We start from the raw sequence: 21,115 nt of genomic DNA, 5'->3' as shown, positions 1-21,115 counted from the left end.
TTCAACCCCCTCAGGCATGTTCACCACCCCCCTTCCCTACTGCCACTCATGGCGGCCTCCACAGAGACGACGTGACCGCATCGGCAGACAGATCGGGACCAAGCATAAGCGTAAAAGGCAACGCACGAGAGACAAAATCCAATCAATTCTGGCCCAAAGATCTAGCCTTGCTCTGTTACAGCCGCTCAACGTTATACTATTCTTCCCGCGCACACTAAGGCAGGCATAGCTCGTTCTCTATTCGTATTCATGACTTTGAATTTAACCCCCATATGCGTTCTGTTGCACTGCATAATATGGCCGTTTGACTGATGTCCTGATATAATAACATAACCGCGGTGCATATACGTGCTCTGCTTGAGTCAGGTTATTAAATGATACCTGTCAAAACGGAAATGGCGTTTCCATCCGACAAAGCCTTTTCTCCATTTAAATGTGCCCGCAGTAAAAAAAAAAGTGTACTATGGTTCCATGTGTACTCATAATGGGCTACGTGGGGTGACTTCTAGCCACATCCTTGAGCTCCTGCATGGAAACAACGTGATGACCTTGGTGGGTGAAGGTTCAGGGGGGTGAACACGCACACACACAACACACACACAACACACACACACACACACACACACACACACACACACACACACACACACACACACACACACACACACACACACACACACACACACACACACACACACACACACACACACACACACACACACACACACACACAATGAGACTTAGGCTATATGATAGCCTGAGCTAATGTGTTAGGTTTCTGGTCTAGAGGGGCGGGAGAGATTTGCACACGCCCTGATTGGATCTCACCGATCTGTCAGTCACCCCCGGCCCCTCCTCTCCCCCCCTAGTGCAGCGCTACGTCACATCATTTGGAGTGACGCCCACCCGGAAGGGTTGACTCCTCCCACTTTTAGACCAGAGCGGCCAACGCGTTCCTCCAGGCTTTCATTTTTTGCGCCGACGAAAATGAAAGCCTGGTACCGAGGCTAGCTATATGATAATGCAGATACACACGCACCAATGGCCACAAACCTAAGAGTGATGAATGTGGTTTGTATAGTCATGTGTTATATTTGTATTATTTTTCAACCTACTTCAGATTAGCACACGTTGGCTGAATCAGACCGTGGCTAAAGCAATTAACGAGGAGAGACATTATGATAATGAGTGTGTGGAGCTTGTTAGGTCACTCTCATTGTGCTTGTTAAGCCACGACACCGGGCAGGGCTTCTCCAGGGCAACGCTAATTGAAGCTATGTCATAGCATAAAGGAACCAGCCAGGTGTAGGAATAGTCTGCGTTAGGGTTACAAGGTAAAAACATTTAAAAAAAGAAAGAAAGAAAATGGAACAAATATTCTCCATTATTAAACTGTTCATCTCCAACAGGCCAGTAGTAAAAAGCGGCTATCTCTCTTAAGATCACTAAATGGGAGTTAAGCAATACATGGCAATAAAGGAAATAAATGCATCTATTTTGGAAAATAATTCTGATCAAAACAATATAAACAAACTGAGAATATAGGTTTGATAGGCTTCTTAAACTCTTGTGGTTATTGCAGTAATAGTATATTGAAATAGAGAGGTATAGCTTATGATGAAATAGCTTATAAAAGGACAATGCTCTACAAAAATGTAGAGTATAATGTATACGTCTAGAGATAAAAGACAAAACTAGAGAAATGGACAGTCATAAAATTTTAAACTGACACTATACAATTTTTATTTGTATTGACTAAGTTCTTGCGCTGGTACATAACAAATTGCACCTAGCTAGCAATCAATACTCGAGTGGTCTGGTGGTCTCGCAAGAACAGACAAAGACTACGTAGTTTCTGGTATGACTTGCATAACAATATGTCCTAAAGAAATGCACCGCGCTCAAGTACATTTTCTCAAAAGTCACATTGCAACCGAGATTCATCCATCCATCTTCAACCGCTTAGCCGTAGTCGGGTCACGGGGGCAACAGCTCCACCAGAGTGCTTCAGACTTCCCTCTCCAGGGCAACATTAGTGACTTCCTCCTGGGGGATCCCGAGACGTTCCAAGGCCAGGGAGTCGATGGGTTTCCTCCAACTGCGCCTTGGTCTGCCCCGGGGTCTCCTCCCAGTGGGACGTGCCTCGAGGACCTCCCTAGGGAGACGCCTGAGAGGCATCCTATAACCAGATGCACGAACCATCTAAGCTGGCTCCTTTCCTGGCAAAGAAGCAGCGACTCTACTCTGAGTCTCTCTCGCGTGACTGAACTTCTCACTCTATCTCTAAGGGAGATTCATGGGAGATGGATTGAAAGCTTTGCCGTATGCATCCACACTCGCTGGGCAAGCAGCATTCACTGGAAGGAATAGAGCGCCCTCGATTCTCCTGGTTCACGGAAGTAATTTCTCTATGGAGAATAACACAGGGTCATCTTAAAATCGTTTCATATAAGCATTGTGGTCCAAAAATAAACAAGCTGTTATTGTCAGGGAGGTGTCTCTGTATCGTTTGCGACAGTCAGTCACTCATATATGATACAGTCTGTTTCTAGCGAAAATGTAACTAATTCAGTAGCAGTAACAATAGCGTTTTCTCTCAGTCAGTTGATTCTTCATATCCATAAACGGCCTGGATGACATGTTTATTTTTCAAACACAGTTCATATTTGAGGCGATCTATAATCCCCCTATGGGGATTACAATGCAAATAAAAAGTACATGAACCCGTGGATTTGCGCCCTCTACCGATATTGACGTCAGACTTCGGTGCTCTATGAGCTGCCATCGATACCTCATATAGTTTAATACGGCAAATCCATGACTGAAAGCTGATTGAAAGTACAAAGGAAGTACCACTCATTGCCAACATGCTCTACTGTGCCAAACCTGTAGTAGTACAGTTGTAGTAGTATTGCTTAAAGATATAAAATAGCATGTCTGTGCGTATTTGCATGTGTGCAGTGGTATTGTAAGGATCTATGTGTGTCTCTGTGTCTCTGTCTTTGTGACAACTGTGTTGTGTTGTGCAACTTGTGCTGCATTGTGGGAGTGTATGGAGGAGGGAGGGAGGAGAGAGAGAGAGAGAGAGAGAGAGAGAGAGAGATGTATTCTCCATTATAATTTGTGCTGGAGTAATTTGTGTATGGAGGAGGGAGGGAGAGAGAGAGAGAGAGAGAGAGAGAGAGAGAGAGAGAGAGAGAGAGAGAGAGAGAGAGAGAGAGAGAGAGAGAGAGAGAGAGAGAGAGAGACAGTTATAGGGTACAGTAAGGGTGCGTTCTGTCTTTCTCCATCTTATAAGCTTTAAATCATTCAGTGAGTTATAGGCACGATTAAAACACTAACAAAGATCCAAGGCTGTTGATGCCTCTTAAGAACACAAATACAGCACCATTCTCATGACATTTCAGCAACACAACTCCTAAACACAACAGTGCATTGGGGTGAATGCACTGTAGTCTTTGTACTACAACTCCGTCCCTCGCTGTCATCTGTCATGATATCCGAGTCCATAAGTTACGGCACATCAGTGGTTCACTACTTAAGCACACAGCGGACCATAAATACGCTGCACAAATGAAGCCGTTAATCAAACGTTTACGGAACCTTTCACCATGTCAATATGCATTAGCCGCTGACTGATTGCCATTCGTCTAATTAATCAATCCCCCGCCTTCAGACTCGTATGCCATTAATTCGGTGATGAGCGGGGTCACAGTGCAGTCCTCGCACACATAAATCTTTGCGCTTTCTCTTGTTCCTCCGATCCAAAAATATCCGCACCCGAGCCGAGACTCCACCAGGCTATAGCTATAGGGTTTAGACTTCAGTCTCATGGAGGAGAAGAAGAACAAAGGAGTAAAATAATAAATCGCATCTGTGTGAATAGAAAGATGGCGACATGCAGAGGGCTGAGCAGCCATCCTTCTGGGAACTATAAAACCACCATGCGCACCAAGAGCTCTCAACCGAACTGCACCTACTGTAGCTACGATTCACAGCTGACACAATTAGCACGGCACTCACTACACATGTAAAACACACTGTGCAACTGGGTTCTTCACTCACTACACATGTAAAACACACTGTGCAACTGGGTTCTTCACTCACTACACATGTAAAACACACTGTGCAACTGGGTTCTTCCTCCTTGACAACTGAAAAGGTCTCAGCGGAGGGGGGGGAAAGTGTGTCAATTGACCCGTTAATTTTATACACGCAAACAAGTGTGGGCGTGTGTGTGTGTGTGTGTGTGTGTGCCTTTGTATTGAGTTTGTGCTTGAAATGTACTGTAATTCTGCAAACTGTTAATAAATATTTCAATCAATCAATCAATCAATCAATCAATCAAGTGTGTGTGTGTGTGTGTGTGTGTGTGTGTGGGGGGGGGGGGGGGGTCCAATGTGAAACACCCCACTCTCCCCCTCCAGGAACCAGGACTATGCAGCATTTGTTAAAAGACTCTAATGTCACTTACACTACAACATCCCATTCTTTGTTTCTTTCCCTGCCCCTCTTGCTCTCTTCCCCCCCCCCCCCCCCCGCCCCCCCCCCCCCCCCCCCCGCCCCGCCCCCACAGCCTCCTTTCCATTAACTCTCCTTTCATTTCCCCTGTGTGGCGTCTCTGGTGAGTTGGTGTTTTGGCAGAGCTCCCAGATAACAGAGAGCAGTACAGTATGAAGCGGGAAATGGTGCGCAGCAGTCATTACCGCTGCTGTGTTCTCCCATCGCAGAGGGCCCACATCACAGTGACATTAGCCCTGCTTGTCATATTTGACTTCTGATCTCAGTGGGATGTGGGGTGTCAGTTTGTATGGGGCGGACATGGAGAATCCCCCCCACCTCCACCCATGGGGCGGACATGGAGAATCCCCCCCACCTCCACCCATGGGGTGGACATGGAGAATCCCCCCCCACCTCCACCCATGGGGTGGACATGGATAATCCCCCCCACCTCCACCCATGGGGTGGACATGAAGAAAGAAAAAACATATATTGACGGAAAGCAACATTGGGGCAATAAAATGCAAGATTTGAGTCTGGATAATGAATGGATAAGTGTAGTGTGAGAGCATTTGGGAGAACATGTGATTGATTATTTCATTCATTCATTCATTCATTCATTCATTCAGGTGAATGGAGAAACTCACGGTCATGAAACCGTCCAGTAGACCAGAGTCAGGTTTGGGTGGAGCCTGCAGCCTTTCCATGGACCACTTCTCTATGATGGAGGCCACCTGGCTGTTCTCCGTATTCAGGATCCTAAAGCCGGTCATGTTCACTCCACTGTATCGATATGGTTCCACATCCAGTGCGAAAAGATCCTGGAGAGAGGGGAGGGAGGGGGGGAAGGGGGGGGTTACACAGAGATATGGGATTTCATTCACCTAAAGCAGTGGTTTTCAACCCTTTTCATATCACGGCCCATTTATCTATTCGGCATTTGAGCCACGGACCACCATTTGATGAGATTTAGCCTCTCAGACCCCAACACTAATATTTTGTTATTGTTGGATAAGGTTGGTTCACAATACCATATTGATGTGGTACCATAGGAGAGATAACAGGCAAACATTGACCAAGATAATAATCATTTTACATTCTCCAAATGTGTACATTTCTTGTAAATTACATCTTGAAATAATTTTGTGATTAAAATATTGTGAAGAATTGTTTGGTGAACGTAGTATCGTACGTAGAATCGTATCGTGAGTTGAGTGAGCCAAGGGTATAGCATTGTTTTGTTATGCTTTTATCAATCTCTTGTAATGTTGTCTGTTTTAACACAGACTTTTTTATTTACATGCGTGCACTTTATATTGCTGTATTGTTGAGGTTTATTGCTGGTTTACTATTGTATTGTTGTGGTTTATTGCTGTATTGTTGTGGCTTACTGTTGTATTGTTGTGGTTTACTGTTGTATTGTTGTTTATGGTTGTATTGTTTGTTTATTGTTGTACAGTACTGTTCTAGTATATTGTTTTGTCTGAGGTTACATGGCAAGAACAAGCATCTGTTTCTTTCTGTAGTGTATTGTTTTATTGTTATTTAGGGACTAAGGATGAAAATTAGCATCCTTTGCTAATTCTTGTTTAAGCTCTCAAATTCTCAACCCTACTGAATGTGGCTTTATTGCTCTGTTCCATAAATATGTTTTGTCCCTCCCAAATAAACAAATAAAGTATGGGCTTCAAGCCACAGATTTTCAATGGGATTTTTGCATTAGGTTTTGGAAAATACTGTAAGTACTATAGCAAATAACGGCTTACAACATTAACACATTTTATCCAACGAGATAATCTCCACAATCACACTTTTTGAATCATAGAGGCAGTTAATAGAAGTTGGAACGTCTTAAACATTCACGCTTGGAACATTAAAGGCTGTAGTTTATGTTGCAGAATAAAATGTGAGACTTCCTTAGGCTTATGTTAACCACAGACATTATTTTCTGCATACAGTAAAGCCTTTGTGTGAAAATGTGTATCTGGTGAGGGAACCCATTATGTGAAGTTAATTCCATGGATGTATGTATACTGTAGCACTACATGGTTATACAGTACAAGCTTATTGAAGTATAACTGCAAGGTTCTCGTGTGCAGAATGAACAAGAGTCAACAGCGGAAGGTAAATTGAAAGCTTGGCAGAAAATGGCTGCCATATGTGGCTGTATTTCTCAGAGCTGGCTGGATTAGGTTGTCAGCACTGTCCTCTCTCTCACTGCCAAACACAACCCTGAGAAAGAAGAAATCTCCCTTTTATTGGCCGCTATTGTAACCCTGGTCTCTCTAGAGCCCTATACTCATGGTCATATTGTACATTTAATCTGCCCCGAAAACACGAGTGCGTTATATTTAATTGTCCAGCTTAAATCACATTAAAACCGAATTGCTGCTAAAAAAAAAGGGGGTGAGAGACCGTGTTCCATTTAAAATAGAAATTGTCCGCCTTTTTCCTCGCTGTGATGAATAGAGCCGACAACTCAGAAACTGAAGAATTCAATTTTCAAAATGGGATTTGATAGAAGGGACAGGGGAAAAAATAAATGGGCAGAGGGTAGAAGGTGAAGAGAGAAGAGAGAGAGAGAGAGAGAGAGAGAGAGAGAGAGAGAGAGAGAGAGAGAGAGAGAGAGAGAGAGATCTGAATCTGATCCTAACTGAGGGAACACATCCCAAGCCTCTTCTGAACGACAGTGAGATACGGCTTCAATGATACTACTTGAACCCATAGCAGCCTATTCTGGGGTGAACATTCTGTGAAAATACTATATCTAGATTCTAGAAGCTCACAAGATCGGCAACTTTCGGCAAACCCCCCAGGGGGGATAATAGGGTGTAAGTGGTTAACTGTTTGCCCTGAATGCAAGAGAAAGGCGGAAAGCAATGAGAGAGTAAAGAAGTTAGCGAGGGAGGGACTAGACAAGTGAAAGAGTTGAGCGATAGACGTGCTGTGAAGTGGGCCCGCGGCTACGTCAGTTACACAACCACAGAGTGTCAGAACTAGAAGAGTCGTCTCTCTCTCTCCATCTCTCTGTTCCAGCAGCCAAAATGAAAGTCGACAGACTCGACACTCTCTCTTCTCTGTCACATCTTTCCTCAGCCTTTTTCAGAAGAAATACACGGCCTGTCACTTTCTCGTCAGCCAAACATGGCAAACTACAGATCTCTGTCTAGGTACAGCAGGTACAACCGGTGGGTGGCGGTCTTGCGGATTATATCGACCATGTCTAATGACACTGCCTGGAGAAATCTTGGTGGGCCTGAGATTTTAAGCCTAGATATTATGATATTGTCGTCTATTTGTTTTCCACATGGCGCTCGTAGAAAATAAACCAAAGACGCAGTGACAGAAACGGTCATATTATCAACTACTTGAATATCATAATATCTAGGCTTAAAATAGGGTGCATGTCAGACTGTTAGTATGTCGAACCAACGTATGTGCCCCGTTTCAGGGAAACTCATCTGAAGGAATAACGAGCATTGTCTAGTGGCTATCATCAGGTGTGGCTGCCGTGTGGAGGTCAGAATCCTGAAACAGTTTTGGACATAATAGGTCCAACAGAGATGATATAATATACTTGAAGTGTATTTTGAAATGGCAAAAATGAGTAAAGCTCTGAGGTAGACCTGATGTCTATGAGTCTGTGCAACACAATGCAGCTTCTCTATACTTACCAGTGTAGTGAAGATGTAGTGGTAATACTCTGTCATCATCCCCATGGCAAGAGCCTGTGTGTGGAGGATACATAGGGAGAGAGAGAGAGAGGGAGAGGGAGAGAGGGAGAGAGGGAGGGAGAGAGAGAGAGAGATTATTATAATGTATGCTGGAAATTGCTGATTACAAGAGAGTACAAGCTCTTTTGTGCATGGATGTAATACCGCCATATGGCAAGGTATATAAATCGAACCTATAGGAAAGTCAAAGATGCAAGCAGAGATGGAGAGAAGGTTAATTTACTTTATGAATGCAATGCAGATGTGTGCGTGTGTGCGTGGATGCTTGTGTGTACTGTGTACAGTATGCTCAAAGTACGTGTAGCTTATGAGATGTAGCTCTATGTATATGAACTGCATACTTTGCTGTAAAATACATACATACATACATACATACATACATACATACATACATACATACATACATACATACATACATACATACATACATACATACATACATACATACATACATACATACATACATACATACATATACATACATATAGACACACTGTACATTCATCCATCTATCCCATTCTATCTCATAAGCTATAGCTATCTCTCACCATGACTAGCAAAGCAACATTTTGGGTTACATCGTATGAAGGATAATTCTACAGCTGTGAGGTGGATCCATCTTCCAGAAACGCAACATGCAACGCCCCTAATCCCCTATACCAACCACAGCTTGGTGCATTTAGGCAACGCCCCTCTACCAACCACAGCTTGGTGCATTTAGGCAACGCCCCTATACCAACCACAGCTTGGTGCAACATGCAACGTCCCTAATCCCCTATACCAACCACAGCTTGGTGCATTTAGGCAACGCCCCTATACCAACCACAGCTTGGTGCAACATGCAACGCCCCTATACCAACCACAGCTTGGTGCAACATGCAACGCCCCTATACCAACCACAGCTTGGTGCAACATGCAACGCCCCTATACCAACCACAGCTTGGTGCAACATGCAACGCCCCTATACCAACCACAGCTTGGTGCAACATGCAACGCCCCTATACCAACCACAGCTTGGTGCAACATGCAACGCCCCTATACCAACCACAGCTTGGTGCAACATGCAACGCCCCTATACCAACCACAGCTTGGTGCAACATGCAACGCCCCTATACCAACCACAGCTTGGTGCAACATGCAACGCCCCTATACCAACCACAGCTTGGTGCAACATGCAACGCCCCTATACCAACCACAGCTTGGTGCAACATGCAACGCCCCTATACCAACCACAGCTTGGTGCAACATGCAACGCCCCTATACCAACCACAGCTTGGTGCAACATGCAACGCCCCTATACCAACCACAGCATGCAACGCCCCTATACCAACCACAACATGCAACGCCCCTATACCAACCACAGCTTGGTGCAACATGCAACGCCCCTATACCAACCACAGCTTGGTGCAACATGCAACGCCCCTATACCAACCACAGCTTGGTGCAACATGCAACGCCCCTATACCAACCACAGCTTGGTGCAACATGCAACGCCCCTATACCAACCACAGCTTGGTGCAACATGCAACGCCCCTATACCAACCACAGCTTGGTGCAACATGCAACGCCCCTATACCAACCACAGCTTGGTGCAACATGCAACGCCCCTATACCAACCACAGCTTGGTGCAACATGCAACGCCCCTATACCAACCACAGCTTGGTGCAACATGCAACGCCCCTATACCAACCACAGCTTGGTGCAACATGCAACGCCCCTATACCAACCACAGCTTGGTGCAACATGCAACGCCCCTATACCAACCACAGCTTGGTGCATTTAGGGAACGCCCCTATACCAACCACAGCTTGGTGCATTTAGGGAACGCCCCTATACCAACCACAGCTTGGTGCATTTAGGGAACGCCCCTATACCAACCACAGCTTGGTGCATTTAGGGAACGCCCCTATACCAACCACAGCTTGGTGCATTTAGGGAACTCACTGCTAATTAAGGGACATGAGTCATGATAAAGCTGCGTTCAAATCCTTGCCACCTCGGCTGGCAGCTGTCTGATTGACGCTCCCCGCCGGGTTTCGCCTCATATCACACAAGGCTTCCTGTTTTTGTTTTGTTTTTTCCTCTCTCTGCTGTGCTGTTGCCCTGCCTGCCTGCCTGCCTGCCTGCCTGCCTGCCTGCCTGCAGAGAGGCGTCCATGTTTGCTAACTTGAGAACAGACATATCACTGTACTCTGAACTGATCCACTGCAACACAATCTGTCTGGGGAAAACTAAAAGGAAGGAAAAATAAACATCAGTAGGCCTACCGGAGGTCTGTCTACTATTAGGCTCTTTAATCACTTAATCCGCTTTTTATTTTTTTATTTTTTTAAACAGCTGACCTACAATCTGGTGGATCTATTTTAGATCATTTTTGAATGTCAATAATTATCCACAGTCTGTCAAACTATTTCCGTGACAACACACAATACATGCCCAGGCAGAAATGCACTCTCTGCTCTTTAGTTTTGTCTCTGCATATTGGAAAATATTCATGAACTTGTCCACCCGACCCGGCTCTCATTAACTTCAATGCATTCCATCAAACGTCCGGCTCCATCTGGAGCTTCAAGGGCGTCTATATGGCACATGCCATGGCATAGATCACGTCCTTAGCCTCTTTGTACAGGAAGTGTTTTTGGCACTAATGGCAGGGCGCCACCCCTATTTAAGCTGCCCAATGGTGACATTGGCAGTGGTGGAAAGTAACTCAGTATGTCAATATTGAGGTACTTCCAATTACCAATACTTTTACTTCTACTCCACTACATCTCAGAGACATTATTGTACTGTTGCTCTACTACAAGAATTATTTGAAAATGTTTAGTTACTACCGGTAGTTACTTTGTGGATTCTGATTATTATTGCAAAACATACATTAACCACTTCAGACATATTTAAACTTTGGCTATTTGAATGTGACACTTTGTGAGATTGTAGATCTGCTATTTTCAAAAGATGTTTTATCAATTTTAGACATGATACCTTGTGAAATGGGACATTCTGCATAATGAGTATTTTCACTTACTTTAGTATATTTTGATGCCAATACTTTTAAGTACATTTAGATTACCAGACTTTTAGAGTACGTCTACTACCGGGTAGTACAAGAAATTGTACTTTTTTCACCACTGGCCACATGGCAACTAGGACCGGCCAGGTGAGCCTTGCAGCTGGCTAATTAACCCATTTTTGGCGGGAACCCCTTTTGGTGTTTCAAGCCTTATGTTATACTTTAGCTATTGAAAAATAGCAGATCTACAAGGTCATAGCGCGCCGAGTGGCGCGCTACGAACTTGTAGGTCTGCTATTTTTGAAAAATCATGAAAATGTGCCTCAAATCTTTGAATATATATTATCACAGAGTGAACATTTTAACTCAAATCTTTGCTTCTGGGGAGGTCCCTGGAACAACATATTTTCAGATGGGGGGCGGAGGCATATTACATATCATTTTTGGGGTCCTTGACATGAAATATTGAGCACCACTGATACAGAAACATAAGGTTTTTCATTTTTTTAAATTTCGACGTCGGGCCAAAATGGGTTAAGCCACTATGACTCATAGATTAGAGACGAATGGGGGGAAATGGGGTGGATGATTAAACGGTAGGGAAGGAAGCAGGAAGGGAATGGTTGTTGGTATCAGACGGGTGTACCAGGAGTCCAGGTGGGCTGAATAATGGCCTCCAGCATGCTATGATTATATAGTGTTGTTCCATCAGGGGGAATCGCATCGACCCATTCAGCGATGACTCACATGCCGTAAGCCCGGTTCCCTTGACAAGCTACGCATGACCAAACACTGTCAAATAAGCCTTAATGAAACCTTAAGGGAGTATTATAAAATATTCTTTCTTATGTTTTTTGTTTTATTTTACTCCCCCCCCCCCCCCCCACCCCCGCCTCCATTGTAATCAAGACCTTTATTAATCAGTTTCAGCTTCACCCAGCTGATTGCTGCTCAGATGGTCATGACACATCAACGCATATATTGGGCATACCAGGGGCCAAGTGATTACCACCTTAAGCTATATTAATGTGCCACTATACTAGCCACAAACTAAGCTATGGATGCCCCACACTATTTTGAAGAGGTACTCAAATTATTAATCAATTATTATTACTAGACTAGGTGCCTAGTCGGTAACGATGGAAGTTGGAGATCCATGCCCCAACCGACTATGCAATACCCGTTGTACCCGTGTCAGAGGACCCGTTCCACCCATCTGTCTTTGTCCCTTTTGTGCCCATATATGGAGATTTCTGTATCTGTCTCTGTGTGTCCCTTTATTCCTGTATATGGAGTTCTGTGTCAGGCATGCCCAAATATGGAGTGTTGTGATGTCAGACCAGGCCAGCTCCATACAGTATGGAGCCTGGGCAGGGGCCTTTTGTGGCGGTTCTGGACAACCGTACGTCCGTCCGACCGACTCGACACCAGGCACTGCACTCCCTGTGGGGATGTGGAACGCGTGTGGCGAATTTGAAGTTGGTGGGTTCTCGAGATACGTGGATTACAGCCGTACACACGTACGTACAGACAGACGTACAGAGACATGGTGCATTTATAGATGGATATTTGTATTTGCAATATTAGGAGGATAACCAGAAATACATTATGTATGTTATGGATGCATATAATTGTATATATACGCCAAGAGCAAATATAATATTTACATTTTACAAAGAAGAAAATGTTCTCAAAATGGTCTCAATCTATTTGTGAGTTTTCTGAGTTCAGTTAACTGAAGTGACAGGTCAGGTAGATTCTGTTCTGGTGTGGGTAGAATGGAGGTTGGCTTTATCCTAGCTGAAAAGGAGCAGGGGTGGAAATGAACTCAATTACTGTACTTGAGTACAATGTGAGTTTTTGATTATTATAATTTGTTTTAACTTTACCGGATTATTTCCAATTTTCTAGAATTTCCATTACATCTCAGAGGCAATAATGTACTGCTCATTTATTTGTGTCGTCACTTCCAATCTGCAATTCTCTATCCCGATTGGTTAAAATCGGTATCCTGAGGTGAGAATGCATTTTCTGTTAGAGCTAGAGAAACAGTGAGATTTGTGTTACTGACCAAACATTCATCAGAATATACAGTAGAGCTGTTTAACACTAATTTTAACCAAAGAAAATCGCTCACCAGACCTTTAAGTATACGTGTATTGATGCCAATACTTCTGTACTTTTACTTTTCCACCACTGAGTGTCAGACAATGGGCTGAGAGGTGGTTAGAATCCCTAAACGAGTGGCGTGACGTGTAATGAGCATATCAGAGCGGAGGAGAGGTGACTTTCATTACCTCTCATTAGCGGGGTTTCTCTCTGACATTACTAATGACACGAGACCTTGACCTTCCCGCGGCTATCCACCGCTCTGCCATTGATTAGGAACCCTGGGAGAGGGACGGAGTGCCGGGGCCTGAATCATGTTGTCTTTAATGTTTGATAAATCGTGGAAGCAGGAGGAATACGAATGTCGTTCAATTGGGTCACTCTATTTTCAATGATCTGCCACAAAGATCTGCTACATATATGACACCGAGGAGTACTGTGTATTGTGAACGGGTACACGTACTGTGTATACTGCGTACACACACTATTTACTGTGCACATTTACTGTGTACAGGTACAATGTATTGTATACATACAGTAGCCTACACTGTGGGCAAAGTCCCTTGTTTGCACAACAGCTATTGTAGTACTTCTGCAGGCTATTATAATTCTAAAGCCCTATTCACACAGGACTAGTACTACCTAGGGGCCTGATGTAAATTTAGAAATTAACCCACATTCATACGGGATAAACAGTCTAATAAACACTGTGTGAAAAGAGGAGTTAACGGGCAATTACGGGAACTGTATTTTGCCCATAAACCTCAAGTTTAGCAGCATATACATGTAATATACGGCAATATACAGGTGTGATGGTACAATTTGGGAGTTTACGGGAGTTTAACGGGAGTTTCCTGTAATATACACATCCGTATTCCAAGCTTTTTGCGCAGTGAAAAGTCTGTATTTTACTCACATTCACTAACATTAGGCCCCTGATAATGGTGTGACATCCACTTCCTGCACTCTAGTTTCCTCTGTAACCATGTATTTAACCACACGAGCGATGGCTGCTACGAAGAAAAAGAGGCGTTTGACGTGTGAGGAGAACGGACAAGTTGCACAATCAACTACCGGTATCCACCGGCAAGGGTGATGTTGGGCTCTTGGTCAACATGCAGAAGCTCTGAGGAACTCTGCTACACACACATACCTGCTTTAGGATCCCGGCGGCCATTTCATGGCCGCAGTCGAAGATGATGTGGAACTCTTTGCCCCTCTTCATCTCCTTCAGGAGAGGCTTGGCATCCTTGGTATCGGCCGGCAACTGGCGGATCTTTAACCGGATGTTGTAACGAGATGGAGCCTTGATGAGCTCCTGTAACCGGATCAGGCCTTTGAGAAGAGAGAAAGAATACAAAATAAAACATTTTTCTTTTCTCACAAAAGTCATCGCTATTTGATGAGACATTTGCCCAATTGTGTCCTGGCAAGCGTGTTCCTTTTCTAAATGGAAGCTACAAATAATGTGTCTATGTGGAGTAATTGAGGTAACGAGTGCGCCCCCATTCATTTGGCAGCCTTGCTTATAATTAGAGTCAGTGGCGAGGACGCTATGAGAATATATTTCCAACACTGCCATTTCATTTCTAATGAAATCCATTTGACACTCCCCTTGAACTAACCACCCACCCGTCCATCCAACTTCCCTCCCACCTTTTCTCATTCTTCCCACACAGAGCATGATTTCTTCTCTATTCTCTTTTCAACCCCCCCCCCCAACCTCTCTCTCTCTCTCTCTCTCTTACTCTCTCTCTCTCTCTCTCTCTCTCTCTCTCTCTCTCTCTCTCTCTCTCTCTCTCTCTCTCTCTCTCTCTCTCTTACTCTCTCTCTCTCTCTCTCTCTCTCGAAATGCAACGGAGTGAAGACTTCTATCAATACGTGACCTGACATTCATCGTTCATCATAGATTCCCATCGATTGCGTGTTCACTATCGATCGCCGCGTTCCTTACAAAGGCCAATCAGCGTTCCGCACAGGATGTGTGTGAAGTGAACCTTATAAAAAGGCGGAATTGAACGTAAGAGGCCTCCAGTAAAGCACAAACAAACATCTCAATTCCGATATGCAAGCCAGTAGGCCGGCATTCATCGGAATAATCGCCTTCCCTCCCCCTTTCGCCCGGCCCAGCCGTCGATCAATAGCGTGTTCAGGCCTTACGACGCCAGGATCCGCCACTGGCGTGACTTCCCTCCCTCTTGCCGCCTGCGGCCCCACAGTCCCCCGGCTGTTCTGGCCTGTGGCATTATTTGTTTACTTCCTGCACCAGATGAGTGCACTGCACTGTGGGACAGCAGCCTGCAGCCGGTCCCTATAGAGCGTCGCAGTCCCGCCCCCTGTCATGACGACGCCAGGCCCAGGAAATGATTCCCAATGCATTTTTCCCATAGACATTTCAAAAAGTATTTATTTAAAGACGGTTACGCCGCGGACAAAGCCAACTCGAGTCGTAACAAATCATAACAATAAACACAATATTTTGGACCAAACAAATAATTACAAAGAAGAAAAACAACAAAAAGTGTTGGAACCTGCCGTTTTTCTTCTTCTTTCTAATTCTTTTTTTGGCCCAAAAATGGTGTTTGTTGTCATGATTTGCCATGACAAGAGTTGGCTTTGTACGACGCTTAAAAGGTCTTTAAATAAATACATTTTGAAAAGTCTATGAGGACAGAGGAAGGTCGCAAGACCGAAACGTTGCTTGCTTTGCTTTAATAAAAATCTCTGAAACCAGTAAGTGGCAGTGTGCGGGTGTCCCTCCTTCAACATTGTATATGCCTCGTCATCATCGCACCTGCTCCAAACCTGCCGGGTGTGCGGAAGTCATCTCTCGAAAAGTCTATGAGGAAAATGAACGGAGAATAATTTCCTGGTGGGCCGTGCGACGCTCTATAGTCTTCATTAAGTCAAACACTCTCTGTCGCACTCTGTTGATGTGTCATTGTCCGTGACAAAGTGGACACTGTTGGCGGAGGAGGGCTACTGTAAATCCAAGATGATTTTGGTGTAATAAAAGAGAGATATCATGGACAGAGTGGTGCAGGATAATTTGGGTGTAACTGGTAACTGATATGGGAAACAGAACAGGGATTGAGTTCATGTGCGTGTGGGTCTGGGTCCACACTCATGTACACACACACGTAACATGGAGAGAGAGAGTGTACCTTTGCGTGTACAAGCGATGTTTGAGTCGAGTCCAATCTCATCCGAGCTACTCGCTGTTGCGCGAGCTGTCGGAGAAGAAAAACAGCCTCTGCCGCAGGAGTAGCGATCTCTGTTTTACGGTTAGTTAGTTAACATCGATAAAAACAGGCTGACACCTCCAACTGCTCCGTTCGCTCATCATAAACATGCATTGGGGTGGGGTCTCTCTCTCTCTCTCTCTCTCTCTCTCTCTCTCTCTCTCTCATGCTGCCTTCCCCTGCCATTCTGCATGGGTAATTCCTCCCTCGTGGCACTGACTGCAACGCTATACAAGCGAGACCACAGGAATCCGGAGAGAGGGGCTGGGGGAATATATAAAAAGGAGAGAAGTGGGGTGACTGTCAACGCTGATCAGTATTGACTATGTTTAATGCCCGGCGACTGCTCCAGGATCCATATTTAACTCTGCATGAATATTTCATCTGCTCTAAACGTTTATTAGGGGCCCGTCGAGGAGTCTCCTGAGCGTAAAACAGAACGTCTTGTCTGTGATAAATAGCCGAGCGAGGCGGCAGCCCCTGAAGCATTCCCCTTCCTTCCAAACTTCTGCCTCTGACAGGGGAACAGTCTGGCAGCTCAATCATCATTGTTGCCGACGTTAAAGCCCCCCCCCCCCCCCCCCCTTTTCCCTCCCTCTCCCAACCTCTACCCTGACGGAAATGGTGCCGCTGTTGCATGATGGGACTTTTAGAGGCGATGAGTCACTGAGCGGCGGACCGGAGGTCAAGGTTAATGTGACCCTTCACTCCTTGGCCGGCTTGTTTATGTTCGATTAAATGTGGCGAACAAATTGAACAAAGATTAAAACCGGTTGGCGGTCAAAAGGTTTTTCCGTTGGCACTACAGGAATGAAGAGATGTTCTGCCCTATTATAGAAAGTAGCATATAAATGCCAATCATACTGTAGGTGTCTGGTTCCTCCATTAGTCTGGTCACATTGCACCTCACCTATAAGCTCTGTCTAAACCCTCTCCCCTATGATAAAAGAAATGGACACAGTACCTTTGCAATAACTACTATTCATGTTATTTAGGTACTTACTTTACTTGTTCAAATGCTACTGTAAATCAGTGGTGGAAAGCAACTAAGTACATTTACTTAAGTTGGCTACTGTATGATTAGTTATTTGTACTTTACTCGAGTATTTCCAATTTCCAATACGTTTACTTCTACTCCACTACATCTCGGATCCAAATGTTGTACTTTTACTTTTACACTACATTTATTTGAAAACTTGAATTACTAGTTACAATTTCCATTTTGATTATTATTACAAAACATACATTAAGCACTTCAGCCCTATATACATTTTGTGCATTTTCAAAAGGTTTTTATACACTTGAAAACTTGAAATGGGACATGCTACATAGTGAGTACTTTCTACTTTTGGTACCAATACTTTAGTACTTTTACTAAAGTACATTTTGAATTCCGGACTTTTACTTGTAACAGAGTATTTCTTATATTGCAGTATTGATACGTTTACTTATGTAAAAGTAAAAAAGTTGAGTACTTTTTTCCCACATACTGTTATTAGATAAAATAGTACTGCCCTACAAAGCCAAAGAACAGTAACTACACTTTTGGACACACTGACTTATTTGTGTATCCCCAAAGGTCAAATTAGCCTTTGTGATTTTGGAGGATAAACAACCTCAAGAACATTATTTAGAATTAGTGTAATATTACTTATATGGAGGATAAACAACCTCAAGAACATTATTTAGAATTAGTGTAATATTACTTATATGCAGAATTGCAGATATTTCATTTGGCTGACCAGTTGGAACACTTTTAAACCCATTTTTCAGATAAACATTTGTTCGTATATAGTTACTGCACTTTGACTTTGTATAGACGTATTGTCATACTGCATTTAGATAGATACTATACTATGACAGTGTGACTAGAGTTTAAGTCGCTCTGGATAAGAATGTGTGCTAGAATAAATTATTTAATTGATTCCTATACTCTGTTATGGCCAATAGTTGTTGTCACATAACGTGCTTATGATGCTGTGCGCATTTTATTGAGTATTTCAAGCTCTATAGACACCCTACCCTGTGATGCACTGATGCGTGTAATACATACAGAATCAATACCCTTGGGCCTCCTTGGCCAAATGCACTGAATGCAGTGGTTCTCAAACGCTTTCATGTCAAGGACCCCCAAGTTGACCCCCAAATGTATTTGGCCCAGACCCTCCATCTGAAAAGATTTTGTACCAGGGAAGGACCCTATACAGATTTGTGTTTGTTGAACTGTTTGAATAATACTATCAAGATTCAAGGAACCCTGGTCTACTGTACATTACAGTGCTCGCATGTCACGCACACGTATACATTATTATACTCAAATGTGGCTTATTAACTATCCTCCTGCGTCTAATGTTTGAGAGTTTCGAGTGCAAGGCAAGCCACAGTACATCTGGTGTGATGCATGCTGGTGTGAGCTGTTGTCTTAACACCTTGTCACAGCAGTCCATACAGATATTCTGTTTTAATTAGTGCATGTCATCATCAGCATGATAAAATCAAATGGCTGCTAAAAGGCAAGCCAAAACAAAAATAAGAGAGACATACAATAAGTTATTATTACATTGGAAATATCTGCTGTCAGGAAGAAACCACTTAACTCCAAAATGTTCATTTTTCAGGAAATGAAGAAAACCATATATTTTTAAAACTATGCAATACTGTCTAATCAAAGTAACTTTATACTGTATATTGTCAATTACTTTCATGAGAGGGGGAGAGGTGGTGGAGTTAGATGTTTTAGCAGACAGTTTGAGGGTCCAATGGAGTTAAGAGGTTTGGTCCCAAGCTCTTTTTACTACTTTTCATTGGTTCAATATTTTCGAAACAACGCACAGACGTAAAGGGTGTTCAATAGCACTGATTTATGCAAAAAAATTCAAAAACCTCATAAAAGGATTAAGGTGGTTTCCTCCCGACAGCAACGAAATCTAACAAGCCACCTTCACACTCCCTCCCAATAGGTAGAGAGTGTAAAGGCACTTTAAACCTTTACCCCCCCCCATGCAAACCTACATGCTCACATGGCTACATTTGCTCTACACTTTGAAAGTGGTTAAGTGTTGTGTCTGTGGGTTTTACATTGAACCGAGCGTGTCACTAAATAATAACTACATTGGAAAACAGGTTATTTTTTGCCATTTCCTGAAAAGTAATGGTTTTAGACATAATTGATGAGGTTTCCACGCGACAGCGACGACACGTTTTGCATGGAAGACCAAGGTTTGAATCCACTTAGTTACATTATAGGGAGCTCAAACTGAGTTTGGTTTTCCTTTGGATGAGGGACTGAACGCCAGTGGTTGAAAAAAGTAGAATTATCAATACTGCAATGTGGAAATACAGGAGGAAAAGTCCGGAATTCAAAATTGACTTGGGTAAAAGTACAACAAAAAGGGTGATTCCCCTTTGGATGAGCGGCTGTTTGTTTACCCACGCATGGAGACCAGGCTTGGAAGAATGCAGGTGGTTATATTCAGTTAGCAGATGAATTATGTCAATGATGCGGTTTTTAATTGAATGATTAGATTTGCTGCCAGAGATAGTTCCGCAAAAAGAAAAAAAGAAGACAATACATATAATCTTCACCTTAGGAAAATCACAAAACAATTAAGGAAAAATAGAGAGAAAAGGCTTATGGCTGTTATTAGCAACTCAGCGGAGCGAGCACGAGCAGAATGATCAGTGCACGTTGTGAAGAGCTCAGCGAGGCTGAGGCCCTCTCCAACCAATCTGTGGTAGTGGAGCGTATGATGGGAATGGGGGCCGCTGGTGTGGAGCGCGTGCACACACACACACGCACGCACACGCACGCACGCACGCACACACGCACGCACGCACGCACGCACGCACGCACGCACGCACGCACCAAATTGAAACAGATTACTGGAGGGGTCCTGGGACTCGCCCAGCACCACCACCAAAGTTACTCAGCTCTCAAGTACACTTAGAGGACTCCCAGGGCAAGAAAGCGTACACACATTGTGACACGAGTCGGGGCATTCATGATGAGGCCATAGCACTACATATAATTCACAATTTTCTGCGATAAGATGTGTTTTTGTTTTCTCTTTGCACACCCAAAACACACCGCACTTCTGCCCTCGGAAAGTCCTGGGTTCAGCTAAACTGAGTCCAGGAATGTCCCACACCGAAGCCCTTGGAAAGTCCTGGGTTCAGCTAACTGAGTCCAGGAATGTCCCACACCGAAGCCCTTGGAAAGTCCTGGGTTCAGCTAACTGAGTCCAGGAATGTCCCACACCGAAGCCCTTGGAAAGTCCTGGGTTCAGCTAACTGAGTCCAGGAATGTCCCACACCGAAGCCCTTGGAAAGTCCTGGGTTCAGCTAACTGAGTCCAGGAATGTCCCACACCGAAGCCCTTGGAAAGTCCTGGGTTCAGCTAACTGAGTCCAGGAATGTCCCACACCGAAGCCCTTGGAAGAGCCGGAGACTTTATTTTCATACTTTTGTCAAAAGTCATATATAGAGTCTCCCGTCACACGATCAGCCAGATCACTTC

General features: G+C 44.0%; 1 protein-coding gene across 1 annotated transcript in view; it reads right to left on the bottom strand.

The window, feature by feature from the left end:
- Positions 1-21,115, bottom strand: part of LOC306925346 (glutamate receptor ionotropic, kainate 2) — a 174,634-nt gene that overhangs the window by 116,627 nt on the left and 36,892 nt on the right. The window contains exons 5-7 of the mRNA XM_079504124.1: positions 14,511-14,692; positions 8,175-8,228; positions 5,148-5,321 (exon numbers count right to left, since the gene is read on the bottom strand). Coding sequence (XP_079360250.1) covers positions 5,148-5,321; positions 8,175-8,228; positions 14,511-14,692 — 410 coding nt within the window. The remainder of the gene's footprint in view (positions 1-5,147; positions 5,322-8,174; positions 8,229-14,510; positions 14,693-21,115) is intronic.

This window comes from Electrona antarctica, assembly GCF_951216825.1.
Source record: "Electrona antarctica genome assembly, chromosome: 6".
Classification (NCBI taxonomy): Eukaryota; Metazoa; Chordata; class Actinopteri; order Myctophiformes; family Myctophidae; genus Electrona; species Electrona antarctica.
This window is presented reverse-complemented; position numbering and strand designations above follow the sequence as displayed.